This window comes from Heteronotia binoei, chromosome 5 (genome assembly GCF_032191835.1).
Source record: "Heteronotia binoei isolate CCM8104 ecotype False Entrance Well chromosome 5, APGP_CSIRO_Hbin_v1, whole genome shotgun sequence".
NCBI lineage: Eukaryota > Metazoa > Chordata > Lepidosauria > Squamata > Gekkonidae > Heteronotia > Heteronotia binoei.
Genome location: NC_083227.1, coordinates 83,724,887 through 83,751,310, shown reverse-complemented (window position 1 = coordinate 83,751,310; position 26,424 = coordinate 83,724,887). Strand labels below are relative to the sequence as shown.

At 41.9% G+C, this 26,424-nt stretch overlaps 1 protein-coding gene across 1 annotated transcript in view; it reads left to right on the top strand.

The window, feature by feature from the left end:
* LOC132572013 (collagen alpha-1(VII) chain-like) overlaps positions 1–26,424 on the top strand; it is a 96,703-nt gene that overhangs the window by 53,273 nt on the left and 17,006 nt on the right. Inside the window, exons 50-57 of the mRNA XM_060238804.1 lie at positions 9,853–9,906; positions 9,994–10,056; positions 10,503–10,565; positions 11,857–11,973; positions 15,116–15,193; positions 22,851–22,904; positions 23,213–23,261; positions 23,980–24,012. Coding sequence (XP_060094787.1) covers positions 9,853–9,906; positions 9,994–10,056; positions 10,503–10,565; positions 11,857–11,973; positions 15,116–15,193; positions 22,851–22,904; positions 23,213–23,261; positions 23,980–24,012 — 511 coding nt within the window. The remainder of the gene's footprint in view (positions 1–9,852; positions 9,907–9,993; positions 10,057–10,502; positions 10,566–11,856; positions 11,974–15,115; positions 15,194–22,850; positions 22,905–23,212; positions 23,262–23,979; positions 24,013–26,424) is intronic.

Below are 26,424 nucleotides of genomic sequence, written 5' to 3'. Positions count from 1 at the left end.
AAGTTTTGCAGGATCTTCCATCTTCTGTTTGCAGCCCAGGTGGAACAGCCAGCTGCAAGGCATTAAGTCTTGATTGCTAATTAGAGGTCCCTGGGTTGGTAAAAGAAGGAGATTTCTCCTCCTGGTTAGCTTGCTTGCTTAGGCAAGGGGCTGTTGTGACCTGAGGGTCAGTAAGAGAACCATTGTGAATCCTAGAAGATTTGGCCAGACAGCCTATGAAGTTCTGGACTTTTATCTCCTACAGTTGGCCTGAGGGCCAAGGTAATAAGTCAGCTTTTAAAGCTTTTTGTTATTTTCTTTGCATGGTGTTGGGAAGATACCTGTGTACCCAAAATAAATCATATTTTAACTCTTGTTTTGGGAGTATGTGTCTATGGCTTGCAGAAGTGACCAGTGCCTTTCAGCCTTACTAGGAAGAGTGTGCATTCCTTAGATATCTTTTGCCCATTTGGGGATATTTGACCCTTTAGAGGGAACAGAGTGGACTGGGCCCTGGAAGAATACCCAGTCGGTGCCAGCTCTGCTACCTTGAGGGAAGGTAGCAGAGCTTTGCCTCTCTCTTGGAATAAGTTTTAAAGGGTCCTGACAGTAGGTTCTCAAGACTGGCCTCCTCGCAGGGAGGTGGGCTAGAGGGACTACTGGGCTCTACGCAAGGATACAGTGAAAACAACAGGTTTTCCAGATTTTGCTGTACCTGTGTCAGTATTCTCCTTTACCTTCTTCTCTCTTTCTTGAGATATGGGAAGTCAGAGCCATGCCTTGACAAGTCATATCTCTCGGGACTTCCGGGGTAGGAAAATGGCGAGCTGAGCTGCTTCTCATTAAGGGAGCAGGCTGGAACTTCTGTTCGGGGTAGTAGAAGACAAACTAATGCCTACTGCCTACTTTTTTCAGTCAGAGATTACTCCAAGATATGCACAGAAAACTTTGAGGAGATTTACCTTGGCTAAAAGGGAGGCCCGGGAGGGGGGCTCCTTTGAGGCTTTGAGGAATCTCCGGAGAAGAGTTGCATTTTCATCATCTGCAGAAGTTTACAGAGTCATTTATTTGACATAAGCTCGACAGAATCCTAACCTTCTTGGACATTACTAAATATCTAAAACTATAAGACCGGTGTGGTCCTGGATAACTTGCAGAAAAGGTACAGATTACTATCTTTCATCCCGGGACTATTTAAAGTTAAACAGAATAAATTCAGAAGGTGGGAAATGGAAATCTAGAAAGCTTGAAAGAAGAAGGGATGAAGAGGTAAAATTTGGACTTTTTAAATTTAAAGGACAGTGCTAAAAAGTGAGAAGGAATTTATTGTTTGGTCTACTTGCGGTTTTGAAAAAAGAGCACCATTGTCACAGACCTGCAGCATATACAGTCAACACAGGAAGTACGTCAAGTATCATGAGATCTCTCTGCCAGCAAAAACGGGATTTGGTGGCAAGTAAAGCAGGAAGTATCAGATGAAAAGCCTACTCTAGGATTATAATACCATAGAAAAACATCGACGGCCATTACAAGGAGGTCAAATTAAAATATTTTTAAGGTGTTCGGGACATTAAAAATTGTTGGAAATAATAGAGGTGGTGATGAAAAGATAAATACTATTGGACATTATTGTTAATTATAGATTTTAAAAGCTTTTAAAGGAAAAAAGAAATTTTTTTAAAGGGAAGTAGAAAGTCACGACTGCCATTTTGAAAGAAAAACTTTAAAAATTAATATCTCAGCCTAGGAAGCTCTGAGGACGGCAAAATTAGGCTTGTTGGAAAGAGCAAGCTCTAATCTTTTGAACCTGATAGTTAAATTTTAAATTGGTGAGAACAAAATTTTCGGTGTTTTTAAATGTCAGAGCATAAGCAAACCCGTTCAAGGGCTACTTCTCTGGAGAAAATGCAGGAACAATTAGAGGCCATGGAGGCTAGAATGATGAAAGGTATGAAAGAGATGATAACTGCCTCTAAGAAAGAAATCATAGAAAAGATTGAAAAAGATATTGAAGATCTCACAAATGAGACTTAGGAAAGGGAGAATGAAATGTTCTTATGTGACACAGAGTGTTGGACAGACTGGGCCATTGGCCTGATCCAACATTGCTTCTCTTATGTTCTTATGTGACACAGAGTGTTGGACTGAATGGGCAATTGGCCTGATCCAATATGGCCTCTCTTATGTGACACAGAGTGTTGGACTGGATGGGCCACTGGCCTGATCCAACATGGCTTCTCTTATGTTCTTATGTGACACAGAGTGTTGGACTGAATGGGCCATTGGCCTGATCCAACATGGCTTCTCTTATGTTCTTATGTGACACAGAGTGTTGGACTGGATGGGCCATTGGCCTGATCCAACAGGGCTTCTCTTATGTTCTTATGTGTGACACAGAGTGTTGGACTGGATGGGCAATTGGTCTGATCCAACATGGCTTCTCTTATGTTCAATCCCCGGCATCTCCAACTAAAAAGGGTCCAGGCAAGTTGGCATGAAAAACCTCAGCTTGAGCCCCTGGAGAGCCACTGCCAGTCTGAGTAGACAGTACTGACTTTGATGGACCGAAGGTCTGATTCAGTAGAAGGCAGCTTCATATGTTCAAAGTACATGATTCCACCTTGTTGAAAATACAAGAAAAAGTGGCAATCAATGACTGCAAATTGATGGAGACTCAGATACGTCTGAGAGGAGTACCTGAAAAGGAAGAAAGTGACCTGAAAAAATATATAATAAAGATAATTGCAGAATTTTTGGAGGAAGATCCTGAAGGGTCTAGAAATATGTATGACTATATGTATAGAGTGAACTCACTTTATGCCAAAAAAAATAATCTACCAAAAGATGTCATAAGATATGACAAAGGAAATGGTGGGAAAGATCATGAACAAAAATTTTGAAAAGACATTGATAGTGGCTGGCAGCAGAGTAAGAATCATGAAGGAGTTACCAAGGCAAGTGATAAATGACAGAAGAACATACAAAAAATTGACAGAGAAATTACAGGACAATGAAATGAGGTATAGATGGATAATACCTGAAGGTTTGAGCTTTGAACTTCAGGGAAAAAGAATTACAATTACAAATGAACAGGAACTGCGTAGATTTTATGAAGAAAATTAAGAATTTGCACCATGATGGATTACAAATTTTTATCTTGGAATGGATTAAATTCACCGCAAAAAAGAAGGGCAACATTTCATTGGATTAAAAAGCAAAACTGTAAGATAGTTTGTCTATAAGAAGTACATATCAAGCAAAAGGATTATAAATTTTTATGGAATAAACAATTGGGATTAGAATTTCATTCCTTGGCTGAGCAGAAGAAAAGGGGAGTGATTTTTTTATGTTAAACAGGAATTGGATCCGAAATTAGTATTTAAAGATAAAAATGGAAGATTTATAGCAGTAGAAATAACGTTGAATGGGAAAAAAACTTTGTTATTGGGACTTTATGCACCAAATGGGGCGAAGGATGTATTTTTTAAAGATATTACACAACAAATTGATGAATTAACATATGATCAAGTTTTGATAATGGGGGACTTTAATGGGACAATTCAGAATGTATTGGATAGACAAAAAAAGAATAATAAAGAAGCAAAATTGCCAAAATCTTTTTTTGAATTGGTTAAACAAGAAAAATTAGAAGATATATGGAGGAAATTTAATCCTGAAGTACAGGACTATACCTTTTTTTCAGCAAGACATAGTTCTTTCTCTAGAATTGACATGTTGTGGGGGCACTAAAGATTTGAGCCTTATAACAAAGAAAATTGAGATTTTGCCTAAAATAGCAGCAGATCATAACCCAATAATGTGGATTACAAATTTGTTGAAAAAATAAAGAAGATGGAGGTTAAACGAAGATTTATTAAAGAATAAAGAAATAGTGACATCTCTAGAAAAGGAGACCAAAGCTTTCTTCCAAGTAAACGATAGAGAAGATATTGAATTCCAGATGGTGTGGGATGCCTATTAGGTAGTAATGAAAGGAATATTGATATCATTGAATAATAAAGATAAGAGGGCAAAAGATAAACAGATGTTGGACATTCAAAATGAAATAAAGAAAAAAGAAAGCAAATTAAAGAAAAGGCCAGGGAAAAAGAGGAGAATCATGAGGGAGATTACAATATTGCAAACACAAATGAGACATTTGTTAAATAAAGAACTGGAATGGAATTTGAAAAAAACTACAGCAAAAGAATTTTGATGGAGCAAATAAACCTGGAAAATACCTGGCCTGGCAATTGAAAAAAAAGAGAGAAAGTAAAATTATTAGTAAGATTGTGGCTGATGGAAGAGAAATGGTGGATCAAGAAGGAATAAAAAGAGAATTTTTTAAATATTGTGCTAAATTATTTAAGGGTGTTAAAATAAAGAAAGAAAAGATGGAACTGTATTTACAAAATATTAAAATAGCACCCTTAACAGAAAATATGAAAAGTTTTGAATGCACCAATTTGAAGGAATAAAGATTAAAGCAGTGATTAATGCAATGAAAATTGGAAAGGCACCTGGGCCAGATGGATATACAGCTAAGTTTTTTAAAACCTTTAAAGAGGAACTAATACTGAAACTCCAAAAATTGATGAACATAAGATTAAAAGGTAAAATACCAAATACATGGAAGGAAGCAGTGATTTCGTTAATTCCAAAAGAAGATAGAGATGTCACAAATGTAAAAAATTATAGACCGATTTCATTATTGAATAATGATTATAAAATATACACAAGAATACTGGCAGAACAATTTAAGCAATATTTGATAAATTTATAAAGGAAGATCAAGTGGGGTTTCTTCCCAAAAGACAGATAAGAGACAATATAGGACTGTTGTAAATATTGTAGAGTATTATGAAAGACATCCAGAAAAGGAAGTAGCATTCTTTGCGGATGCAGAGAAAGCATTTGATAATCTAAATTGGGACTTTATGTTTGCAGTTATGGAGAAAATGGAGTTGGAAGAAGACTTTATAAGAATAATAAAAGCAATATATACTGAACAATATGCAAAGCTATGTATAAGTGCAGACCTTTCAGAAGATATGATAATTAGTAAAGGTACAAGACAAGGGTGTCCGCTCTCTCCATTGTTGTTTATAATGACACTTGAAATCTTACTGATGCAAATTCAAGAAGACAAAGAAATAGGATTAAAAATAAAAGGATTTACTTATAAATATAGAGCATTTGCAGATGATATACTGTTTATAAATGAAAACTCCACTCAAGTAACACCTTTGCTGTTAGCTAAAATACAAGAATACAGAGAACTGGCAGGATTTTATATAAATAAATAAAAATCAAAAATGTTATGTAAAATATGCAAGTAAGTAAACAAAAGGAGTTACAAAAACTAACGGGTTGTGAAGTTACTTCGAAGGTAAAATATTTCGGTGTGGAGATAACAATGAAGAATATTGATTTGTTTAAAAATAATTATGAGAAGCTATGGCGTAAAATGGATGAAGATATGATAAAATGGAATAAACTTAATTTGTCATTGCTGGGAAGAATAGCTGCAATTAAAATGAATATTTTACCAAGAATAATGTATCTATTTCAAACTATTCCGATTGTGAAGGACAGCAAACAGTTTAACAGATGGCAGAGGAAGATCTCAGAATTTCTGTGGGCTAGGAAGAAACCAAGAATTAAACTGAAAATTTTAACAGATGCAAAAGAGAGAGGAGGATTCCAATTACCATATCATGAAGCAGTCTGCTTAGTGTGGATAAAAGAATGGGTGATGCTACTAAACAGAAAACTTTTGACGTTGGAAGGTCATGGAAATAAATTTGGCTGGCACACTTATATGTACTATGGGAAAAAAAAGATGGATGATTTTTTTCTCTCACCATTATATAAGGAATTGTTGAATATGTGGATGAAATATAAGAAATATGGGGATGAGAGAAAACCGTTATGGATAGTGCCAGCAGAAGTGATAAAAATAACAGCTGAAGCGGGTGAAGAAAAGTGGTTGTCATATAATCAGCTATTAAAAATACAAGGCGGTAAAATAGAGCTGAAAACTGCGAAAGAGTTGAATAATAAATATGATTGGTTTCAAATGCAACAAATAAAGAGCTTGGTGGAAAAAGATATCAAAACTGAAGGAATAAGAAAAGAACAAACAGAAATGGAAATAGTTCTGCTTGGAGATAATGAAAAATTAATTTCAAAACTATATAAAAAGCTTTTGAAATGGTCTACAGAAGATGTAGTGAAATCTCAAATGATTAAGTGGGCAATTAATGTAAATAAAGAAATACAGATGGAAACTTGGAAATATCTTTGGAAGAATTCTGTAAAGCTTTCAACACGTCATAGTATTTAAGAGAACTGTTTTAAAATGATGTATAGATGGTATATAACGCCTAAAAAGTTGGCAAAGATGAACAATAAAATTCCAGATAGATGTTGGAAGTGTAAAAAACATGAAGGTTCTTTTTACCATATGTGGTGGACTTGTGAAAGAGCAAAAAAATATTGGCAGATGATTCAACAAGAAATATCTAGGATTGGGATATGAAATCAAGAAAGTTGCAGAGAATTTTCTGTTGGGATTATATATGGAAAAATTTCCAAAAGAAGATAGAACTATAATTTGGTACTTGCTCTCAGCTGCTAGGACATTGTATGCGCAGTTGTGGAAGCAAGAGAGAATACCAGAGAAATGGGACAGGATTTTAAAAGTTATAACATGGAGTGAAATAGACAAATTGATAAGAATTTTAAAAGACTATGATTTAGAAACTTTTAGGTTGGAGTGGAAGAATTTTAGAAGTTATATAGAAAAAGAGTGGAAAATAAAAGGACATTGGACAATTTTTGATAATAATTAAGTCTTAAAAGAAAGAAAAATAGAAATTTTTGTTTTATTAGTGGTAGCTTTAAATATTAGTATTTTAAGTATACAACACCGGCGGGGGTCAAGTAACGGGGGGAGGGGGGATTATAAAAGTAATATATGGGAAAGATAAAAAGAAGTAATTAATAATGTGAAGAATTGATTGTTACCATATGTTACCGAAATAAAATTGTTTTAATACAGACAAGTCATATCTCAAGCAACTAATAAAAACTGCTTCTTGGCAATTTCCCCCAGGGTTTTCACAGCAACACAGTGCTCCCTAAGTGGTTCACCTCCTAGTCAGTAGGGCAAGATCCCTGTGATTCTCTGGCTGTACATAACCAGGATTTGGTCCCAAAAGACCAGTCCAAAACATGTCTGCTGTGTTCATATTTGATAACAGATAAGCTCTCCATGTTAAAAAAAATATTTTGTGTATTAAATTATTCACAATTTAACAAGTATAAACAGCTTAATATCTCTAAACAACAATTTTTGTGGCGTCACCAGTGTTGCAATCACTTAACACTAATTACAAACAGTTTTTTATACAAAGAGCTGTGACAATGCTATATGAGCACAATTTTGCTGCAATGCTTGTAAATGTTCTTCCAGTTTTAACCCCTGATGGTTTTAATAACTGTACAGTCTGTTTTGTTCTTTTTTCAAAGGAATATAAGTTTTTGCTGTGCTGTTTTGAGAATCCACTATCTTTATTGGTGTCTTCTGTTTTGCCTCACCATAACTCATTGCTCTGGCTGGCTCAATTAATGTTTCCTCAGTTAATCACGCGCCACTTATCCTTCATTTAATACACCGTAGTTCAAGTGTTCTGCCCAATATTTTCACTAAATATTTTTCCCCTCTCCTCTCTTTACCCCCGTGCTAATGTCCCAGATCTTGTACCAACATGCAGACATCAGTGGCACTTCCTATGCTCCCTGTGCCCCTCCAAATGGCTAAAGGCTTAAGGGAGAACCTATCCTTTGTGTGTCTCAAGTTTAAGAGTCTGGAAAGCCTCCAATTCCACCAACATGGTTGTTCCTTTACCCTACTCTCCCTGACATTTCATTGTGATGATTAGAGGAAATTGGACAGTATGAGTAAACAATTCTCACCATGGTTGTGCTGTTCCTAAAAGTGGCCAACTATCTCACCTGCATGCTTTGCTGATGTATCAGTATTTCATTTAAGAATAAATGTCTCTAAGCATTCAACAAACCACACCTGGACTGAAACCATAATCAAACTGGGGTATATAACTGAGTTTGCTTCACTTCTCTAATCCAAAGTATTCAGATATACTTCCCAAATTCTGTCTTCATCTTCAGGATGGACTTCTGCTGAATGAAGTAATGGAAGCAGTGCCGCTCTTCCAAAGAGGCTTAGGGGTTTACTTGAGATACCTCACTATTTTGAAGAAGGATAGAGTTCTTCATCCCATTCTCAGTCTCTGAGGGGGGTGTCAGTTCTTCACACCCAAAATAGTAGCTCTTGAGATCTGACCTTCCCCACCTAACACCAGGAACTTTGTTTACTTCTTTTTGCTCTGGGAGAGGTGCATGGAATCTCCCAACATCCGAAGGGTCTTCACCAAGTATATAACAGTTGGTTGCAGCTCATTTTGGCATCAATAGATAACAGTCTTTTCCTACATAACAATTGGCTCCTCTCTGTTTCCTCTCAGCTTTTCCTCCTCTACCACATGCATGTGACACTTAACTTCTAGCTGCTATGGGCTTTTGTGTCAACAGGAAAGCTCCTGTCCTTCCCATGTTCAAACTTCATAGTTTATATTGGCAACCCTGGACTCTCTCTCTGTGAGGACTTTCTTCTGTTCACATTGGACTTGCTTATCACTAGTCTCTCATGTGGTACTTCTGTGACATCCTGCAGCTTGTCAGGAAAATTCAGCATCTAAACCTTATGGCAGTATCTATTGTGGTAGTGTGATTTGCCATATCTCTAGTATAGGTTGGAGATCTCTAGTATAGGGTCAGTCACAATAATGTGAGACTTGCAGGAAAAAGTTATCCCAGAAGTGGTCACCTGGTGGAGTCATCCTCATCACCTACACTTGGAAGTCCCTTTCACATTTCCATCTCTATAAGTCACACTCAGAACTGATGCCTCTCAGTTGAAATGGGGCACATACTGCAGGAAGCATACTATCAGCCAGTTATATGTACTCCCTCCAGAGCTTCTTAACTTTAGAGTCATCAGGAATCTAGAAGCAGTGCTCTCTTCTCCCAGATGCACCTGTAATCCATCACCAGGTAGGTTTGTTTGCTGTCAGCAATCAATGCGACGCATAGAGACAATGAAGAAGTAGCAAAACAGCTTGTTTGCCTTAACTTTTGTTCTTCCAGTGGAGATCTATGCATTCACATTACCACCCATCTTTTCTACAATAAGAACTTTTAATTTATTGTGGTATACCTTTGGGGAGATGAAGCTCTTCCACCTTGGACATGCATAGTCAGGACTGTGACCAGTAGCCTTATGCTGGTCTCACACTCTTCCATGGGGCTTCCATTGGATTTCACACTATCTGCCCAGGGCTGCAACTTGCTTCACCTTTTTTGTGCGGCAAACAGAAACTGGTTTTCAGAGGATCTTGTTTGCTGCGCAAAAGAGGTGGAGTGAGTTGCAGCCTCGGGACAGCTTGTGTGAAATCTGACGGAAGCCCAGCTGAGAAGAGGAGAGTGAGAGCGAGCTAAGGCTAGTGGGAAATCAGTCTGTGTCTCTTGAGTTGGGTGGATTTTTGCACCTAAAAGGTATCTCCAAAAATTTCTGAACTGAAGCTCTGCACAAGTGTGAATTCACAGATGGCCACTTGAAGAATAGTAGTCACTGGTAAGCAATCTTGTGTTTGTTTTTTGTCAAACATCTAAACAGGATGCAGTCCCTCAGCTCAGTAGTTATGGAGCCAAGTACAAAAGGTCTATCAAGAATGCCATAGGTTTTCCCCCCCATTACTTCTCTCTAATATATCTTTCCTTCTGTTCTAGGGAGAACCAGGCCTGCCAGGTCGAATGGGACTTCCTGGGAGGAAGGGTGAGCCAGTAAGTTTTCACAGCACATGCTGATGAGGCTGTAAAATTGGAAATGTGTTTGGACTGGTCAGCCTACCTTCTGCTTTGTTTTTCTAGGGTGAAATGGGCGTGTCTGGAACCCCAGGAATCCCTGGGAAAGAAGGCCTCATAGGACCCAAGGTATGGAGTTCAGAATCACTAAAATGGGACCAAGTGTTAGGTTATTAATGCTACACAAAAGGTAACAGCTTGATGATGACTGTGTCTTTGTCTAATTTGACAATAAATAGTTGGCACAGTGCTGTACAAGATGACATTCAAGTCACAATATGAAACTAATATGTATAGAATATGTGCTTTGCACATCCCTTATTGGGATCTAACAGACAAATCTTACAGCAGGGTTTTTTTCTTACTGAACTGTGACCAAAGAAGTAGATGACGCTATTTTTTTTCATTGTCTCTCAGTGATAACCACCAGACCACAGGAGAATGTTGTATTTGTCTGCACTAAAACTACCTGGCAGTGCTTCTGTCTTTATGAGATGTTTCTGGTAGACTCCACAGAGGTTAAAATGAGCCTAAAATGTACTCTCCATGCTTTACTGCATTGTTTTCTTTCCCAGGGTGACAGGGGATTTGATGGACAGCAAGGCTCCAAAGGAGACCAGGGAGAGAAAGGGGACAGAGTGAGTTATTCTTGTGGCCTGCTAACTTAATTGGAGGTCAAAGCCAGGATCAAACTGCTGGGGAGTTCAGTGGCTTTCCCTTGAGATGCTTCTTTCCTTTGGTACATAATGTGATGCTGTTGTTGGAGATGGATATCCTGATGAGTATTCATTCTGCTTACTATACAGGCAGGACTATGCAAATTAGATTTGGTTCTCATAGTATCTGTTGGTATGAGGTTTGACAGTTCCTGTCATCCCTGCTATGCTTTGGTTTTTAATAATAATCCAATTGAAAGCCAGCATGGTATAGTTAAGTGTTGGACAATCTAAAAGACCCAGATTCAGACCCACAGTCAGCTTTGAAATTTGCTGGGTGACCCTGGGGCAGTAGCTTTTTCTCAACCTAACATACATCACAAGGTGGTTGTCATGAAGATAAAATGGTGGTACGGTGCTTCCCCATTTTGGAGAAAAGCAACATAAATGCATTTTACATCACAAAAAAGGACAAAAGATACACATGTTGAGCAGTTTTTAGAACAGTGACTTTATAGATGCTCATTAATTGCTCACCTTCTAGATGCTCATTAATTGCTCACCAAAGCTAGGTGTTCCAGTATCCTAAATCACCCAAACATGGATTTATTCAATCTCTTGGGGGCTTAGTAATCATCTTAGGTCTAGGACAAGACTTCCTATGCTGACATGAAGACCAGTTTGCAGTATCAAGGTCAGAAACATGACACAGTAGTGCCAACACTTCACTGACATGGAAACAAATTTAATTTCCCGCTAAAAATCCATAGGTAGGTTTAAAGAGCAGTGAAATGTGCCCTTAACACATCAGTCCCTGGAAAGCATTGAGGGAGGAGGCAGACTCTAGAAACTGGTATTGCATAATGCTGCAACATCACTTAAATATTCAGAAACGTGGTCACAGCATCAGTGATGCTATGGGAATTTCCCCAAATCTCTATGGGGGGGGTTGCTATAGAAATTTGGAAAATTCCTAGGAGCAGGTGTAGCCAAACTTGCTTAACTTAAGAGCCACATAGAATAAATGTCAGATGTTTGAGAGGTTTGCAGTCCTGTGCATGGCAGTGACCACCTGCAGCAGGCCCCAGCTGGGAACTCTGTCTGCTTCAGTGGAATCAGCCCAAAAGGTACATGTTGAATAGGATTTCTTAACAGTCCAGGCCAGTACAGCAGAAGATTGACTCAGAACAGGAGCAAGGCAGTCAGTTTGAATGATGTTCACAGGTAATGATTATGTCATGATCATTCCTAATGCTTATTTCTTGTTCTGTAGGGTGTACCAGGTGTTATTGGCTCCTCAGGACCCAGAGGCAGTGATGGACCTCCAGGCCCTCCTGGCCCCCCTGGAAGCATTGGTCCAAAAGGTCCAGAAGGGATTCAGGGTCAGAAGGTCAGTACCAATCTTTTGACTTTTTGATCATTTATTTCAGAATCTGTTCCTAACTGTTGTAAGGGAACACTGTGCCATGCTGTGCTCAGTCACCTGGGGAGAAACTTCTCTGTCCGGTTGCTTCATTAGTTTAATAGTATAGCACTTCCTGGGTTTAAGTCTCAACAGCAAGGTGTTGTGCAAGACCTTGTTCTTCTTTTCTACATCTAGTAATGGGGAGCCTCATGAGACAGAATGAACCAGCACAGTGGAGAAAGTAGCTTTTCTGAATGGATAGATGAGTATGTCTTGTTTGCCAGAATCAGAGCTGTTGGCTGTGTGTGTATGTATGTTCATGCATATATACATGCATACCAACAGCACTGGTTCTGGCACACCAGACCCAGCTAAAAGTAATAAATGGGGTCTTAGGCACTGTCTGACAGCTATCATTTCTCCTGTTGTCTGGAAAAAAAAACACAGGGCAAGAATGACAGAGAACAAGTCTGTGGGATGAAAGACATTGTAGCTTAGGAATGCAACAAGAGAGCACTGTCTGGTTTTCCTCATTCTGTTTCTGCCTGAGTCACCATTGCATGTCCAATGTCCTCCGGAATGCTCTCCCCGAAAATATCAGGGCCTGTGAGACTTGCCACAATTCTGCAGGGCCTGTAAAACAGAACTGTTTAAATTAGCTTTTAACAGCTAATGAGGAAGCGACCACTATACCACAGCATTGATATCTAAACCTATTCCAGTGTAAATATAGAGCGCTGAACAATATTTAACATTATCATATGCAGCGCCAAATACGAACTAATAATATTGACACTATCTTGGAAATTAAGACTGAAACGGCAAATGTATTGTATGTGTATAATGAATTTTAATGATTTTACTGTATTTTATATTAACATTATGCATTTTAACGGTTGTTAGCTGCCCTGAGCCCGATAGGGGAGGGCAGGATATAAATATAATAAATAAATAAATAAAAACAATGTCAATAGTTCTGTTCCTGGTTTTGACACTGATAGGGCCTGCCATCTCATAGTAGGTTTGGGGCTATCTTAGGTCCTAATAGTGTATTAGTAGTGTTTACTATGTCTGCCTTCCCAGTGCTCTTTTGGAAGTCTATAGCTGTGTCAGCTGTAATGCATCTCTCTGAAGCTTGTGTGAATTCTCAGTAAATGCTTTCAAATCTATAGTTCTATTTTAATTTTCTAAGTTATTTTTTAATAAAAACCATTTCATTCATCATTGCCTGGTTTATTTGAGAGTTCTGCTGAGGGAAATATCCTGGTATACATAATTGGAGATCTTCCTTACCCACCTTTTGCATAGCCTGGTTTTCCTTCCTAATTTCCCCATCTAAACTCATCAGGAGACGTTCCACTAAGGGTAACAGCCCCCTCTCACACAGATGTTTGCTACACATATTAATTGTTAACTTAAACCTTTCTTTACACATGAAGCAGCCAGTCCTGTGTGCTCACTACCACATACAGGAGACTGCTGAACCCAGTGGGAACAATGTACTACAGACCACTACACACAGTATCAGTGATTGAGCTTGAAGAAGAAGAGAAGGAGAGATCTGATTTATACCCTGCCCTTCACTCAGAGTGGTTTACAGTCTCTTTCCCCTTCCCCTCCCCACAAAAGACACCCTGTGAGGTAGATCTTTCAACAACAGGTCTTGAGAACAGCTCTGAAAGAACTTGTGACTGACTCAAGATCACCAACAGGTGCATGTGGAGGAGTGGGGAATCAAACCTGGTTCTCCCAGATTAGAGTTTATGTCCCTAACCACTACACAAAACTGACTCTCTTGCTTAGCACTTATTACCCAGTGAAAATCTGCCAGAATTGCCTCTCAATTGGAAGTGTTGCTTGTCACTGTATGTGAATCTAACTTTTCCCAGTTTTTGACACCAGTTAAGCACTTGATGAAAACAGTGGTCCAACTCCAGTCTGAGAAAATAAAAGTAGTAGCTTATAGAGACAAAGAAGGAAACTTACTCTGTGGGACTATATTTATCTATCCAAGAGACAAAGGTTCAGGGAGAAGAATGAGCAAAACAAACTAGTGTTCCACTATAAGAGGAAAACCCAACCCTGTGTTGTGGGTGTAAGTTAATGGATGTCCAAACACACACACACACGCTACTGAACAGAGTATGACTTGATATAGAAGATGAAGAAGAAGAAGATATTGGATTTATATCCTGCCCTCCACTCCGAAGAGTCTCAGAGCGGCTCACAATCTCCTTTACCTTCCTCCCCCACAACAGACACCCTGTGAGGTGGGTGGGGCTGGAGAGGGCTCTCCCAGCAGCTGCCCTTTCAAGGACAACCTCTGCCAGAGCTATGGCTGACCCAAGGCCATGCTAGCAGGTGCAAGTGGAGGAGTGGGGAATCAAACCCGGTTCTCCCAGATAAGAGTCCGCACACTTAACCACTACACCAATCTGGCTCTGAGCTTTGAGCCATGACATGATAACGCCTAGAATAATGCTGTGATGGTAATAGTGAAACAATTTGAGCAAGGAAGCTTTGCAGTGTTCCCACAAATGTGCATATGCAGTGTAACTTCATGTGAAAATGTCTGTTGTGTTTGATGACCTCTAATTGCCAGGACAAGAAAACTATTTTTTTAACTAAGTACATATTTAGGATAACCAGGTAAGGAAAGGCCAGGTGATGTAGGGAATTAGTTTACTGCCCTTTTCTGAGATGACAGTTGTTAATGCTGATGGATTTAAGGAGGGAATGGAGCTGCTAGAAACCAGACCCCTTTCACAATGCACCTCTAGGATCACTTTTCCCAGACAAGCCCCTGTGGTCAATATTTGAGGGCATGCTTTCCACGTGACTGTAGAACCTAGTTTGATCCTATTTTCAGGCTAGGGAAGAGTCTAGAGAATGTGACCCTGTGAGATGCTGAGAAAGAAGGTTGCCCGTGTCACCTTTTTTAGGTACTAGATTCATCCTTCTGAGGGAGGAGGGATCTAGGCATAACTACTCCCCCACTGAAGAACATATTGTTGAAACAGCTCTCTTCTTTACAGAAAGTAGATGTAGATCAGCTAACTGTACTGCTGGCCATGCTAGGGGATGTTCTTGCTACAAAATTGTCTCAATATGTTTGTTTTCATTACAGGGTGAAAGAGGGCCTCCAGGAGAGTCTGTTTTAGGAACTCAGGGGATTCCAGGAGTCCCAGGAGAAAGAGGACAGCAGGTTTGTAATGTGTACCAACCTATGTTTGGTGTTAAGTTAGCTGCCAACATACTTTGTTGCTTGCTTTGAAATAAAGCAGGACTTGTCACTGTATGTAGGGATTTATCATACTATTGGGATAGCCATCAAAGAAGAAAGCACAAAGACTATTCCTGTAGTCCAATCAAAAAGATGATAGATGAAACTCTTAAAATTGCTAAACATAGACTAGAAGCAAAAGTAAAATGTGGCATAAATAGAATTCTAAATGCAGCTTTTCACTAATTTGCATCCAGAGACAAATACTGTTATAATAACCGGTGCAAAGAAAAAAGAGAATAATAAAACAGAAAGAACAAGAAATCTGCTCCACAAGATCCAGGATGGTTATTGGAGCATACAAGAGAATTTCAGAAGAAATTCAGTTTGTGTTTTACCCATTACAGCAAAGCTTTCAACTGTTTAGATCACGAAAAGCAATGGATGGTTTTAAAAGAAATGGGTGTGCAACAACCTTTGATTGCTTTGAGGTGCAACCTGTCCTCTGCATAAGAGGCTACTGCTAGGACAGAACAGAATATGGAGAAACAGAATGGTTTCCAATTGGCAAAGATATCAGATAAGGATGTATATTAGCTCCTTATGTGTTCTATCTGTATGCAGAATATATCATAAAGAGAGATGGATTAGATTTACATGAATGTGGGGTGAAAACTGGTAGAAGGAACATGAATAGTTTGAGACACCATATTGCAGACAGAAAATAGTGATGACCTGGAAGAACTACTGAAGTTAAAGGAGAAACTGCCAAACTTGGATTATCGCTAAACATCAAGAAGAGAAAAATAATTGCTACTGAGAAATTACAGGCTGACAATGAAGAAATTGCCAATTATTTTCTATTCTTTGGCTCAATCATCAACTCAGACTAAGATTGCAAGAAAGAATTTCGAGACTGAGATTTGGAAGGACAACTATAAAGGAATTAGATAACATCCTTAGGTGCAAGGAAGCAAAGAACAAGATTATTCATACTGCATAGGGATTACTCTGTATAGATGTGAAAGCTTGACAGGAAGAAAGTTACTTAACTGTAAAGCTTTACCAACCTTAGCCCTGTGTACTTTAGGACTGTCTGCTCTCATATGTTTCTCCTTGCCCATTGAGATCATCTGAGAAGCACTTGCTCAGCGTTCCTTCTGATCAGAACAGTTGCAGAACAAGCTCTTCACTGTTGCAGCACCCATGTTATAGGACGCTTTGAGAATTCTGGCTGGAACTTTCACTTCTGTTTCCAGTTTGAAAACTTAGTTGCTACGTAAGACAGGCAGGGTCAAATGTACCTATTTTAAAATTGGTTTTCATATTGCTGAATTATGTTGTGTTTTTACTGCGTTATGTCTTCTATCTGGATGTTTTTGGTTTGTTTTAAACTTGCTGTAAGTAGCATAGTTTTTTTTAACAGGGAGGCAACTCATATACTGATGTCCTACCATTTGACTGAGCTGAAAGTATGGCCAAGAAGTTTCTAAGTGAAGGCAGGAGGAATGTGGGATCCCAGTGCTGAGGTTCCCCAGGGATCTTAGACAAAGCTTTGATGGGGGAGGAAAGCGCCACAGGATGGACAAAACAAAAGTGAGCTAGTCAGGTAAATGAGCAGGATTTTACGGCAGATGAGAGACAGTGGATGGTAGGAAGAACATGCAAGGGATGGTTGAAAGCGAAAAACATGACAAACAGGAGGAAGGAAAAGAGGGAAGTGATCAGATTTGTGGCTGTAAGTGGAACAAAGATCTCAATTGAAGCAGAAGAAGACAACTGCAGATTTATACCCCACCCTTCTCCCTGAACCAGAGTCTCAGAGCAGCTTAGAATCTCCTTTATCTTCTTCCCCCACAACAGACACCCTGTGAGGTGGGTGGGGCTGAGAGAGAGCTCACAGAGAAGCTGCCCTTTCAAGGACAACTCCTACAAGAGCCATGGCTGACCCACGATAATTCCAGCAGGTGCTTCTTAGCTGTAGGATCTTTCGTTATCCATGCTCCATGCTGCAACTTGGATAATCTTCTTCGTGGTCTCTGTGCATCACACCCATGGGAGAGCGCGCCTGCGCTGATCCGATCGGTACTTAACAAGCCAAAGGATTTTCGCGCTCAGCTCCAGTGGGCATGCGCAAGAACCCCACCACGCATGCTCACAGAGTGGGCGCGGACATCCCATCAGTTCTTTTCTGACCGCCGCGCTGATCAGTTGATCTCCTCGCTCCGGCTGGTACTTTTATTTACTTCCCTTTGAAATAGCCACTTCTAATCTCATGTTACCTCAAAAACAAACCTAGTGAGATGGAGAAAAGTCAAAAACTTTACTCTCTCAGCCCTTCGGATTCCCCCCCCCCCCATTTTTTTCCCCTTCCCGTTACGGAAAAGCAATGGAGGCGGGCTCTCTTGCCGACTCAAGTGCTGGGATCAAATTTCCCCTCCTGATTCGTTTTCTCCGCTCCTCTCCCTGCCGAGAGGGACTCGCAGCACAGATCTTCACCAATCCTCCTGACTAACGAGGAAAAAGCCAGCAATGTGCCTGTTCGAACTGCTTGCGTCGTCTCCCTAACTGATTCAATGGACTTCGATGTCTTCCAGCCTGGACAACACACGGCCCAACTCGCTATGTTGGTGCCGGAGCCCACTGAGAGCAAGACAAACTCTCATGGCTCTTCCCTTTCCGACGCCGACCGCTCTGACCTACGAGCATTCTCGGCATCGAAGTCGGAGTCCTCGTTACCTTTCAGCAACTGCTGTGGGGAGGACAAGGGATTTGAGGTGGAAGCAGGCATGGCAAACATGACTTCTATCGTCATACGCCACTTGCCCACTGAAGGATCGGCATCGGAAGGATCAGCGTCGGAATCGGCAATCGCTTCTGTCTGACATTGCCGACTGAGCCCCCCGACGCTCAGCTTATTCCCGAGCCGAGTGCTTCCGCGCTCCAGTTCATAGCGCAAACGCACCTCCCATCGATACTTGTGGCTCCAAGCGCCAATGCCCCTCTGCTTGGCCAGTCTCGTGGGCACTGGAGCCAAAGCGCTCCCCCATACCGATGTTCGACCTCGAGGGCAGAGAGGCTCGTCGGCAGCGATGCTGCCCCCCCCCCCTTTTCTCGTTTTCACATGGGTTCTTCTAGTCTTATAAAGACAGACTGCAGGAGGCACACACTGTGTCCATGTCCCAGCAGCTTTTTGTTGCTCTTGTTCTAAGGACCTCCCAGGTTGGCCCAGCAATATGCAACCTCCCTTAGGTACTGGATGCTTTACCATCCATCATACTACTGTTGGCAACAACGACCTGGCTGCTCTATTATTGGATCAATGCTAGAAGAAGCATCTGCACAGCCCTCCAGAGCAGACTCACATGGCTCTGCCATCAGCACCGAATATCAGCGTCTCTATCCATCCCCTGGCTGTTTTGATGCAGATCAAACCTTGCCTACCTCCACGCTGTTTCTTTACCCTGAGCTTTATGGTCTCTGCCTTTACCATCAGATGACCCTAATTCCTATGGCAACTGCATGAAAGCATTAGACTATACCCTGACGCTTTCTCCTATCAACTTCAACCCTCGACCACTGCAATGGTGTTTTAACATCATTTCACTTGGCATTTGCTGTTTTTAGCACCCACCCACCCACCCCCTTTCTAGCAGTAGTGCCATAAAGGAGTAAGAAGTTCGAACTACACCGATCCTTCCTCCAAGTTCCTCTCCTTGGCTGGATCATATGTGTACAATACATGAACTGGGGACTGAACTCTCTCTTTCTAGCCCCCCCTTTTTTGTGGAGGGGGGAGGGAAATTAACACCTTGGGCAGGACATTTTATTCAGTTGTTACCCTGGCGTTTAGACCCTCCGCTGCTCCACTCACACCAGCTACTGGCAGTTTATGTTAGAGCAACAACTCTCAGAAGCACTGCCTCCCCCACCCCCAGTATGTTCAGCATTCTGCTGTCAAACTAATTCAAAGGGGGCATGCTCTTGTCCTCACAACAACTCATCATTTGTAGTTGTTATTCCTGGATGCCAATCATGTCTTCGCTCTGCTGCCTCAGTCGGGTATTAGAACATATACTAAAGTTTTCCTGCTCAAGACAGTTGTTGTCCACTCTACTGCAGATACTATTTGGCATGAGATGCTCAGGAGTATCACAATGCCCTGCAGTCTGGGTCTGCCTCCAGGTTCTATGCCACCCGGAACACAGCCTAGAACAAACTACAATCCTAGCACCAACCATCTGAACTCTACTAGAAGCAGGGTTCTGCCTCAGTACTAACCAACACCTTTTCTCTCTTACCTGAGAGAATGTAGTGCAGCTGCGTCAGCTAACTGCCGGTTGTAGGCTCATATTAATAGCAACTGTTCTCCTGGCAGAAGTCCCATTATTCCTGTTCAGGGACTAAGCTCTTCTACCCTTCCAAGTTTCCACCTTCCCTTTCAGCACTTCATGGTATCAAGAACAGGACTGGGAGGCCTCTGCCTCATCAGGATCCACAGAGCACTAGATGAAGAAGATGATATTGGATTTATAGCCCTCCACTCCGAAGAGTCTCAGAGCAGCTCACAATCTCCTTTTATCTTCCTCCCCCACAACAGACACCCTGTGAGGTGGGTGGGGCTGGAGAGGGCTCTCACAGCAGCTGGCCCTTTCAAGGACGACCTCTGCCAAAGCTATGGCTGACCCGGGGCCATGCTAGCAGGTGCAAGTGGAGGAGTGGGGAATCAAACCTGGTTCCCCCAGATAAGAGTCTGTGCACTTAACCACTACACCAAACTGGCTCTCCAATTGACAGTAGTACTAGTCCCTCTAGTAATTTTAGCAGGACTGCCCTGCATGATATGCTCCTGCCAACTAACGTGAAGTAGGGATTGGCACTGAGTGTGTATTCCCACTACATTTCAGTTGGACCACTTCACTTCCATTGGGCATTTGAATTCATCATGCCTCCCTCTCAAACTATAACTCTCAGCCTGCTCTGCTTCCTAGGTTTAACCACACTCCTGTAACTGTTGGTTGCTAACTCCAAACAGAAAGAAAGAAAGAAAGAAAGAAAGAAAGAAAGAAAGAAAGAAAGAAAGAAAGACATCTAAAATCCTTTAAACATAGCCCAGTCCACAGGGACAACTATGAATGCTAGCCTGTGGGGTCCACACACATGCACACATCATATGGGGAGTGCAGAACTTTCTCTTTTGAACATGTGCTCCGAACATGGTAAGAACACACAGTTTTCCATGTCTATCCTCGCTGGGCCATATGGCTTCAACCACCTCGGTCCGGGTGCTTACCAGCCTCCTCATGCATGTCCTACATTTCTGGAGTTCTGGTGCCTCAAATCTATCTGACTCTTCAGAGACCCCCTGTTGCTCCACTTCTCCCTACTGCCTGAACCATGGGATTGGTGCATAATGGGAGCTCTTTCTGTTTTTCGGGACATCTCTCCAACTCCCTGTCCTTCCTTTTGGATCATTACAAACCAGTGTCTGATTCTGGAAGATGCACATGAATGATCCCGTGTCAAGAGCTTACCAGCCCTGACCTGGATAGCCCAGGCGAACCTGATTTCATCGGATCTCAGAAGCTAAGCAGGGCCAACCCTGTCAAGTGCTTAGATGGGAGACCTCCTTGGAATACCGGGAACGGGAGGCAAGGACAGGCTGTATCAAGTCACTTATAACCTCCCGACCATGCCAACTACCACATCATTTTCTGGGAACGCTGGCGATAAGATCCACTACACACTTCCCTCAGCTATCACTTGCAGAGAGGTCTGTGTTCACCCTTGCATAAATGCCTCATCCCTCATCTTATAGCTGTCACAGATGGACTATTGCCAGGATGCTTATACCCTAGTACTGGGAATGTTGACAGACGGTATGGACTTCCACTCTTCCCACAAGTCATTTGCCCACTTGCGGACCTGAACATACAGGTGATTTCTTGAACCTGCAGGGCGTCATCCCCTCATGTTGAGAGGTTTTTCTCCACCCTCTGTTATGCCTCTGGAGTCACTCATCAATCGACAGCATCTGAGTAAGATAGGAAACATCGGCAGTTCTACCCCAGAGCAGGAGTGGATACCAGATCTTGTCTCCTTTCCTGCAACGCAGCCAATACCTCTACGTGTTCCCATGTGCACCTTGAAATTCCAGGGTAGCCAACAAACTCCGAAGCCATGCCCTCACTGCTCTAGGGCATAACTATGATGGCTTTGCCATCGCTACTTTCCTCTTCTGCGTCATCTTGTCCCAGAGACTCCCCCTACTTTCTTCCAAATATGGAACATCCTATTGGCATAATTGTGGGCTGCAGCCTCAACTCCTCTTGGGTTGGACAGCCTCCTGGCCGTCTTGGCACACTGTACCTCCATTGATGGGTACCGGTCATCCTCACACTCTCCTATTACTCACTTCCTAAAGGCCACCTCGGCTTTCATCTTTATGCCAAATGACCACTCCGCCTTGGCATTTGCCTTTCTCTTATCAATCCTGCCAGGGAACCTCTCCAAACCCCTGGCTACTGGTTCAATTCATTTCTTGTCATAGGGAGCAGCGTTATTGAGGGCTGTCTCTCTCACTGGTTGGATAGCTGGACTACTGGCTCTATGTTATGATACCCTTTGTTTTCATGATGAGAATATACTTCTTCCCCACTCTCCAGCGGTATTCTTTCTCTTGGAAATAGAGTCTGAATTCCCTTTGTAACTCTGACATCTCTTTTGCAAACACTCTTTTTGTGGGTTGGTAAATAAAGAAAGTCTCCTTTCTTTGGATATCAAAAGGGTCCTCCTTTTGTGTTCTTCATTCAACTCTAGAAACAATACTAACTTGTTCTTCTCCACAGTTTCTTCCAAGCTAAACTGTAAGATCTCAGAGACTTCCCGGAGGCCTAACAGGACATCCTGAGCTCTACTGTCCCTTACCATGGGTTGCCTCTTTACCTGCCTTGAGGTCCCTCAACTAGGGCCTTAGCCATGTCTCTGCTGCATCAGGTGATCCACAGAAGTCTATACAGCAGATCTACAGAGCTGCGATCTAGGCCGGTCAGCAAGCTGCTATGCCTCTACCGTCTATCTACACTTGTGTTTTTCCTAGTGTGCAATGTGCTTCTGCTGTCTGCTGTGTCTGAATGACCTCCAGCACCCTCCTCCAGACATAGGCCTAGCTTGCTAATCTCCCATGGGTGTGATGCACAGAGACCACGAAGAAGATGAACAGGTTGCTTACCTGTAACTGATGATCTTCGAGTGGTCATCTGTGCATTCACACCACCCACCCTCCTTCCCCACTGCTGTCGGTCCTTCAGCACTCTTTAGGATCATACAGCGGTCAGAAGGAACTGATGGGATGTCCGCGCCCACTCTGTGAGCATGCGTGGTGGGGTTCTTGCGCATGCCCACTGGAGCTGAGCGCGAAAATCCTTTGGCTTGTTAAGTACCGATCGGATCAGCGCAGGCGCGCTCTCCCATGGGTGTGAATGCACAGATGACCACTCGAAGATCATCAGTTACAGGTAAGCAACCTGTTCTTTTCATCTTACTTGTGGTCCAGTCAGCATCTAATTTTGTATCACATATGTTATTATATTCAATAAATCCTGCCTTTTTCTTGAGTTCTTTTTATTTTTGTTGGCAGGGAAATCAAGGGCCTGCTGGACATAGAGGAGAGAAGGGAGAGCCTGGCATGACGGTGAGACGAGAAATCCCGCCATTCCTACATTAAATCCTGAATCAAAAGCATGACCTTGAGTAGAAATCTAGCATAATGCTACTCTATATTAGCCAGGCATGGCTATTACAATAGCTTTTCTTCCTTTTGCAAGAAATTGGGATCAGTCAAGATTCAGTCCTCTTTTTTGCCATCTCCATCTTAACCCTTCTTTTGCTTAGAAAAGGGATATGTCGTCTTCTTTCCATCTCATATTCTTTTATCAACCAGTGCCATAATATATAACATAGTTTCATTTCTCTTCTCTCCTTGTTCTGTCTTTTCTGTAGGAAGAAGAAATCCGTCTGTTTGTCAGGTCAGAGATGAGTCAGCACTGTGGTAAGGCTATACTCATTGCTTTTAGACTTGCCTCCAGCGTCCTGTTTTGTCCCAAGGCTTTCATCATTTCCCTTTCTGTCCTTCTATATCCCATCACTTTCTTCTAAATACCTTTTCTCAGATAAGCTACTATGGCTGGGCTCAAACTGTGCTTGCTTTGTCGTTCCAAGTCCTCTTGTGTGTGTCTCAGAGTCCTTTAAGAAGTGTCCTTTTAGAGCTAAAGTCATGCTGAGTGAGAAATCTGCAATTGTATCACCTGACTTTTATCTGAATGCACTCACAAAGGGTTTTAAACTTACAGCAATGGGAAGGAAGACTCTCTTCACACAAGCATATGCCATTTTTCAAATCAAATTGTTGCTCTCCAGATTGTGCTTTGGGGGGGGGGGGACCATATGGGAATTTGGCAGGGATTTTAATCAGTAGAATGACATGGAAAGAAAGAATTCCTGGGGGGGGGGGGGCGGTGGAAACCACTGCTCCAAAGAAATTAGCAATCTCCATGGCAGTATTTTGATTTTAATAAATGCTGAAAGATTCAGAGAGCAATCCTAAACAGGTCTACTCTGAAGTCTACTAAAGTCTATTCAATGGAGTTCACTCCCAGGAAAGTGCTGTTAGGATTGCACTGCTAATCATTGATCTCCTGCAGCATGTACTTAGGCCCTCTGTGCAGGATTGCACTATAAAAGTAGCATTTTCTCTTGTCTCATTTTAGCTTGTGGAGGCCAGTTTTCCCCACCAGACACACGTGAGTATTGTGGTTATTGTCAAGCACATGTTTGATAAATAGCTTGTGCTAGTTATGCAGCAGCCTACGTCTAGGTATTCTCTGTTCTCTAATAATAATTAAGCTAGTGAGACCAACATCCTGTGGGGTATTTTTAAATATTATATTTTTAAATATTATTTGTTAAGAATTGCAGCCTATTATCTCTGTAAGGTTTGAAACAATTTTTTAAATCCATTCAGCCCTTCAGCTACCCTGAGAAGCAGATAGCCTCATTTTACAAATAAGGAAAAAAAGCTGAGTGATAATTTATCAGGACCAAACTAAACCTTGAGCAGAGACCTCAATCTGGAAATGGGTATTTATTAAATATCTAAGGAGTGTTATGGAGATAGGAATAGAAGAAGAGTCAGGCTGCACTATCCATCTAGTCCAGCATATTGTTTCTCAGAGTGGCCAGCAAGGTACCCAGAAAGATATACTTTCCCCCAGCAATTAGCATGCAGATGTATGCTGCCACCAAACATGGAGGTCATATATAAAAGTAGTGAGGAAGAAAGGGGCCATATAACGTTGCCCAACCTTTCAATTTTTTCTTGCATTCTTAGAAAAAGCAGTTGGGGAGGGAAGTGCTAAATACACCTTCCCTATCAGTCATGTTATCTCCTCCAGAGCATGCATGCTCCACTTTTTAGATCCATGCTTCCACTTCCAGATCTGCTGTTGAGTGTCTTGGTTTATCTTGTCACTAAGCTGTCAACTCTGATGGAATTTGAATCCTACTTTCCTATGTCAAAATCCAGGTTTTCAGCCATTGGATTACATTGACTTCCACATGTTTAAAGGAAAGAACAAACAGAGCAGCCAAGTACCTGGATAAACATAAGATGACAGTAATTCTGATTCTTCCCTAAGGGGCATTGTAAGGAGAGTAAAAGGGAAATCAGGTTTCTTCCGATCTGTCACTAATATTGCTGCATACCTAGGAGCATGATGTGCTGTGCTCATCTGTGTCCTTGACATAAATTTCAGATGGATGTTTCACTAATAATGGTCTGTGGTTTTGAATGTGTGTGTATGTGTTGCTGAAACATTGATTCCCCCCCAATATGCACACTAATGCCAGTATTCAAGACCGCTGTGTGGGCCCCCAATCCCAAGCATGCAAAGGAGGACTGGCATATAATTTCTTTCTGCATATATTTGGTGGATCTTCATCGTGGTCTCTGTGCAGTCCCACACATGGGTTTTCCAGCTGGAACGAACCCGACCTCGGAGAATTTAAAGCTAGCCTAGGCGTTTATTTTGGCGCGCATTCCCTCTCGCTCTGGGGAGCAGGCATCCACTGCGCATGCCTGGAGCGAGGGGGAGGCGCTCCACTCACCCAGTTTCTTTCTAACCGCCACTCGAGATAGTCCTTCCTCGTTGCGTCTCCTCAGCTTCATCTAGCCATACTACCTTTTTCAACCTTCGTATTCCTTCTTCGTCTTCTTCAATCTTCTACTGGTATCGTTATCTTCCTTCCCCTTCCCCCCCTCCCGGGCATATGGAAGGAAAGGATCTGAAAACCACTTTTAAAAAGTGTACTCGTTGCAGGACAAACATCCCCTTAACAGACGGACACTCTCAGTGCTTATTTTGTATGGGGGAGGCCCACAGGACCGACACTTGTACCCACTGCAGCCAATTTGGGAAATAGGCGAGAAAAAACTGCACCGCTAGGCTGAAGAGTCACCTTTTAGAGTCTTCATTGCGGCCTGTTATGTCCCACGCTTCTGGGTCCCAAAACTCGCCACCTTCCCTGACCTCACAAAGGGACGTGGAAAAACCGGCAGCTTCCGTGGCATCGGCTCCCAGTAAGCCTAAGTCCGGCAAACATACTAAAAAGTCTGACGAATCCAAGAGAAAGCACCATTTGGAACCTTCGTCCAAGTGACAGCAGGAGTTGAAATCTGCATTAAAATCGACTTTGAGGACCCAACCGGATCCGAGATCTTCGGATGTCATGAGTGCAACCTTGGTATCGAAAACTTTGGTATCGAAATCCATGGCACCAATTGTTCCACCAGAACTTTCGATGCCTACTGATGTGATTGCTGACGAGATCATACGGATTCGATCCTGGTCACCATCCATTCACAAGTCCCTGCCCAAAGACATCTTAGCCATGGAGTCTATGAAACCATCACCTCAACTCCAAACACAACGAGCCAACCTTTTTGAGATGCATTCATTCCATGAGGTATCAGCACCAAGAACATTTAAGGATTCTGCTGTCTCCCCACTCCATCGGGAATCCCCGACTCGTCAGTACCGAGAACGATTCCCAAGTCAACATAGAGATCGATATTACTATTATAGCCAATCCAGATCTCAGTCTCCATCTCCATACCGACACCATCGCTATTACAGGCCTTCTAGATCACCATCTGT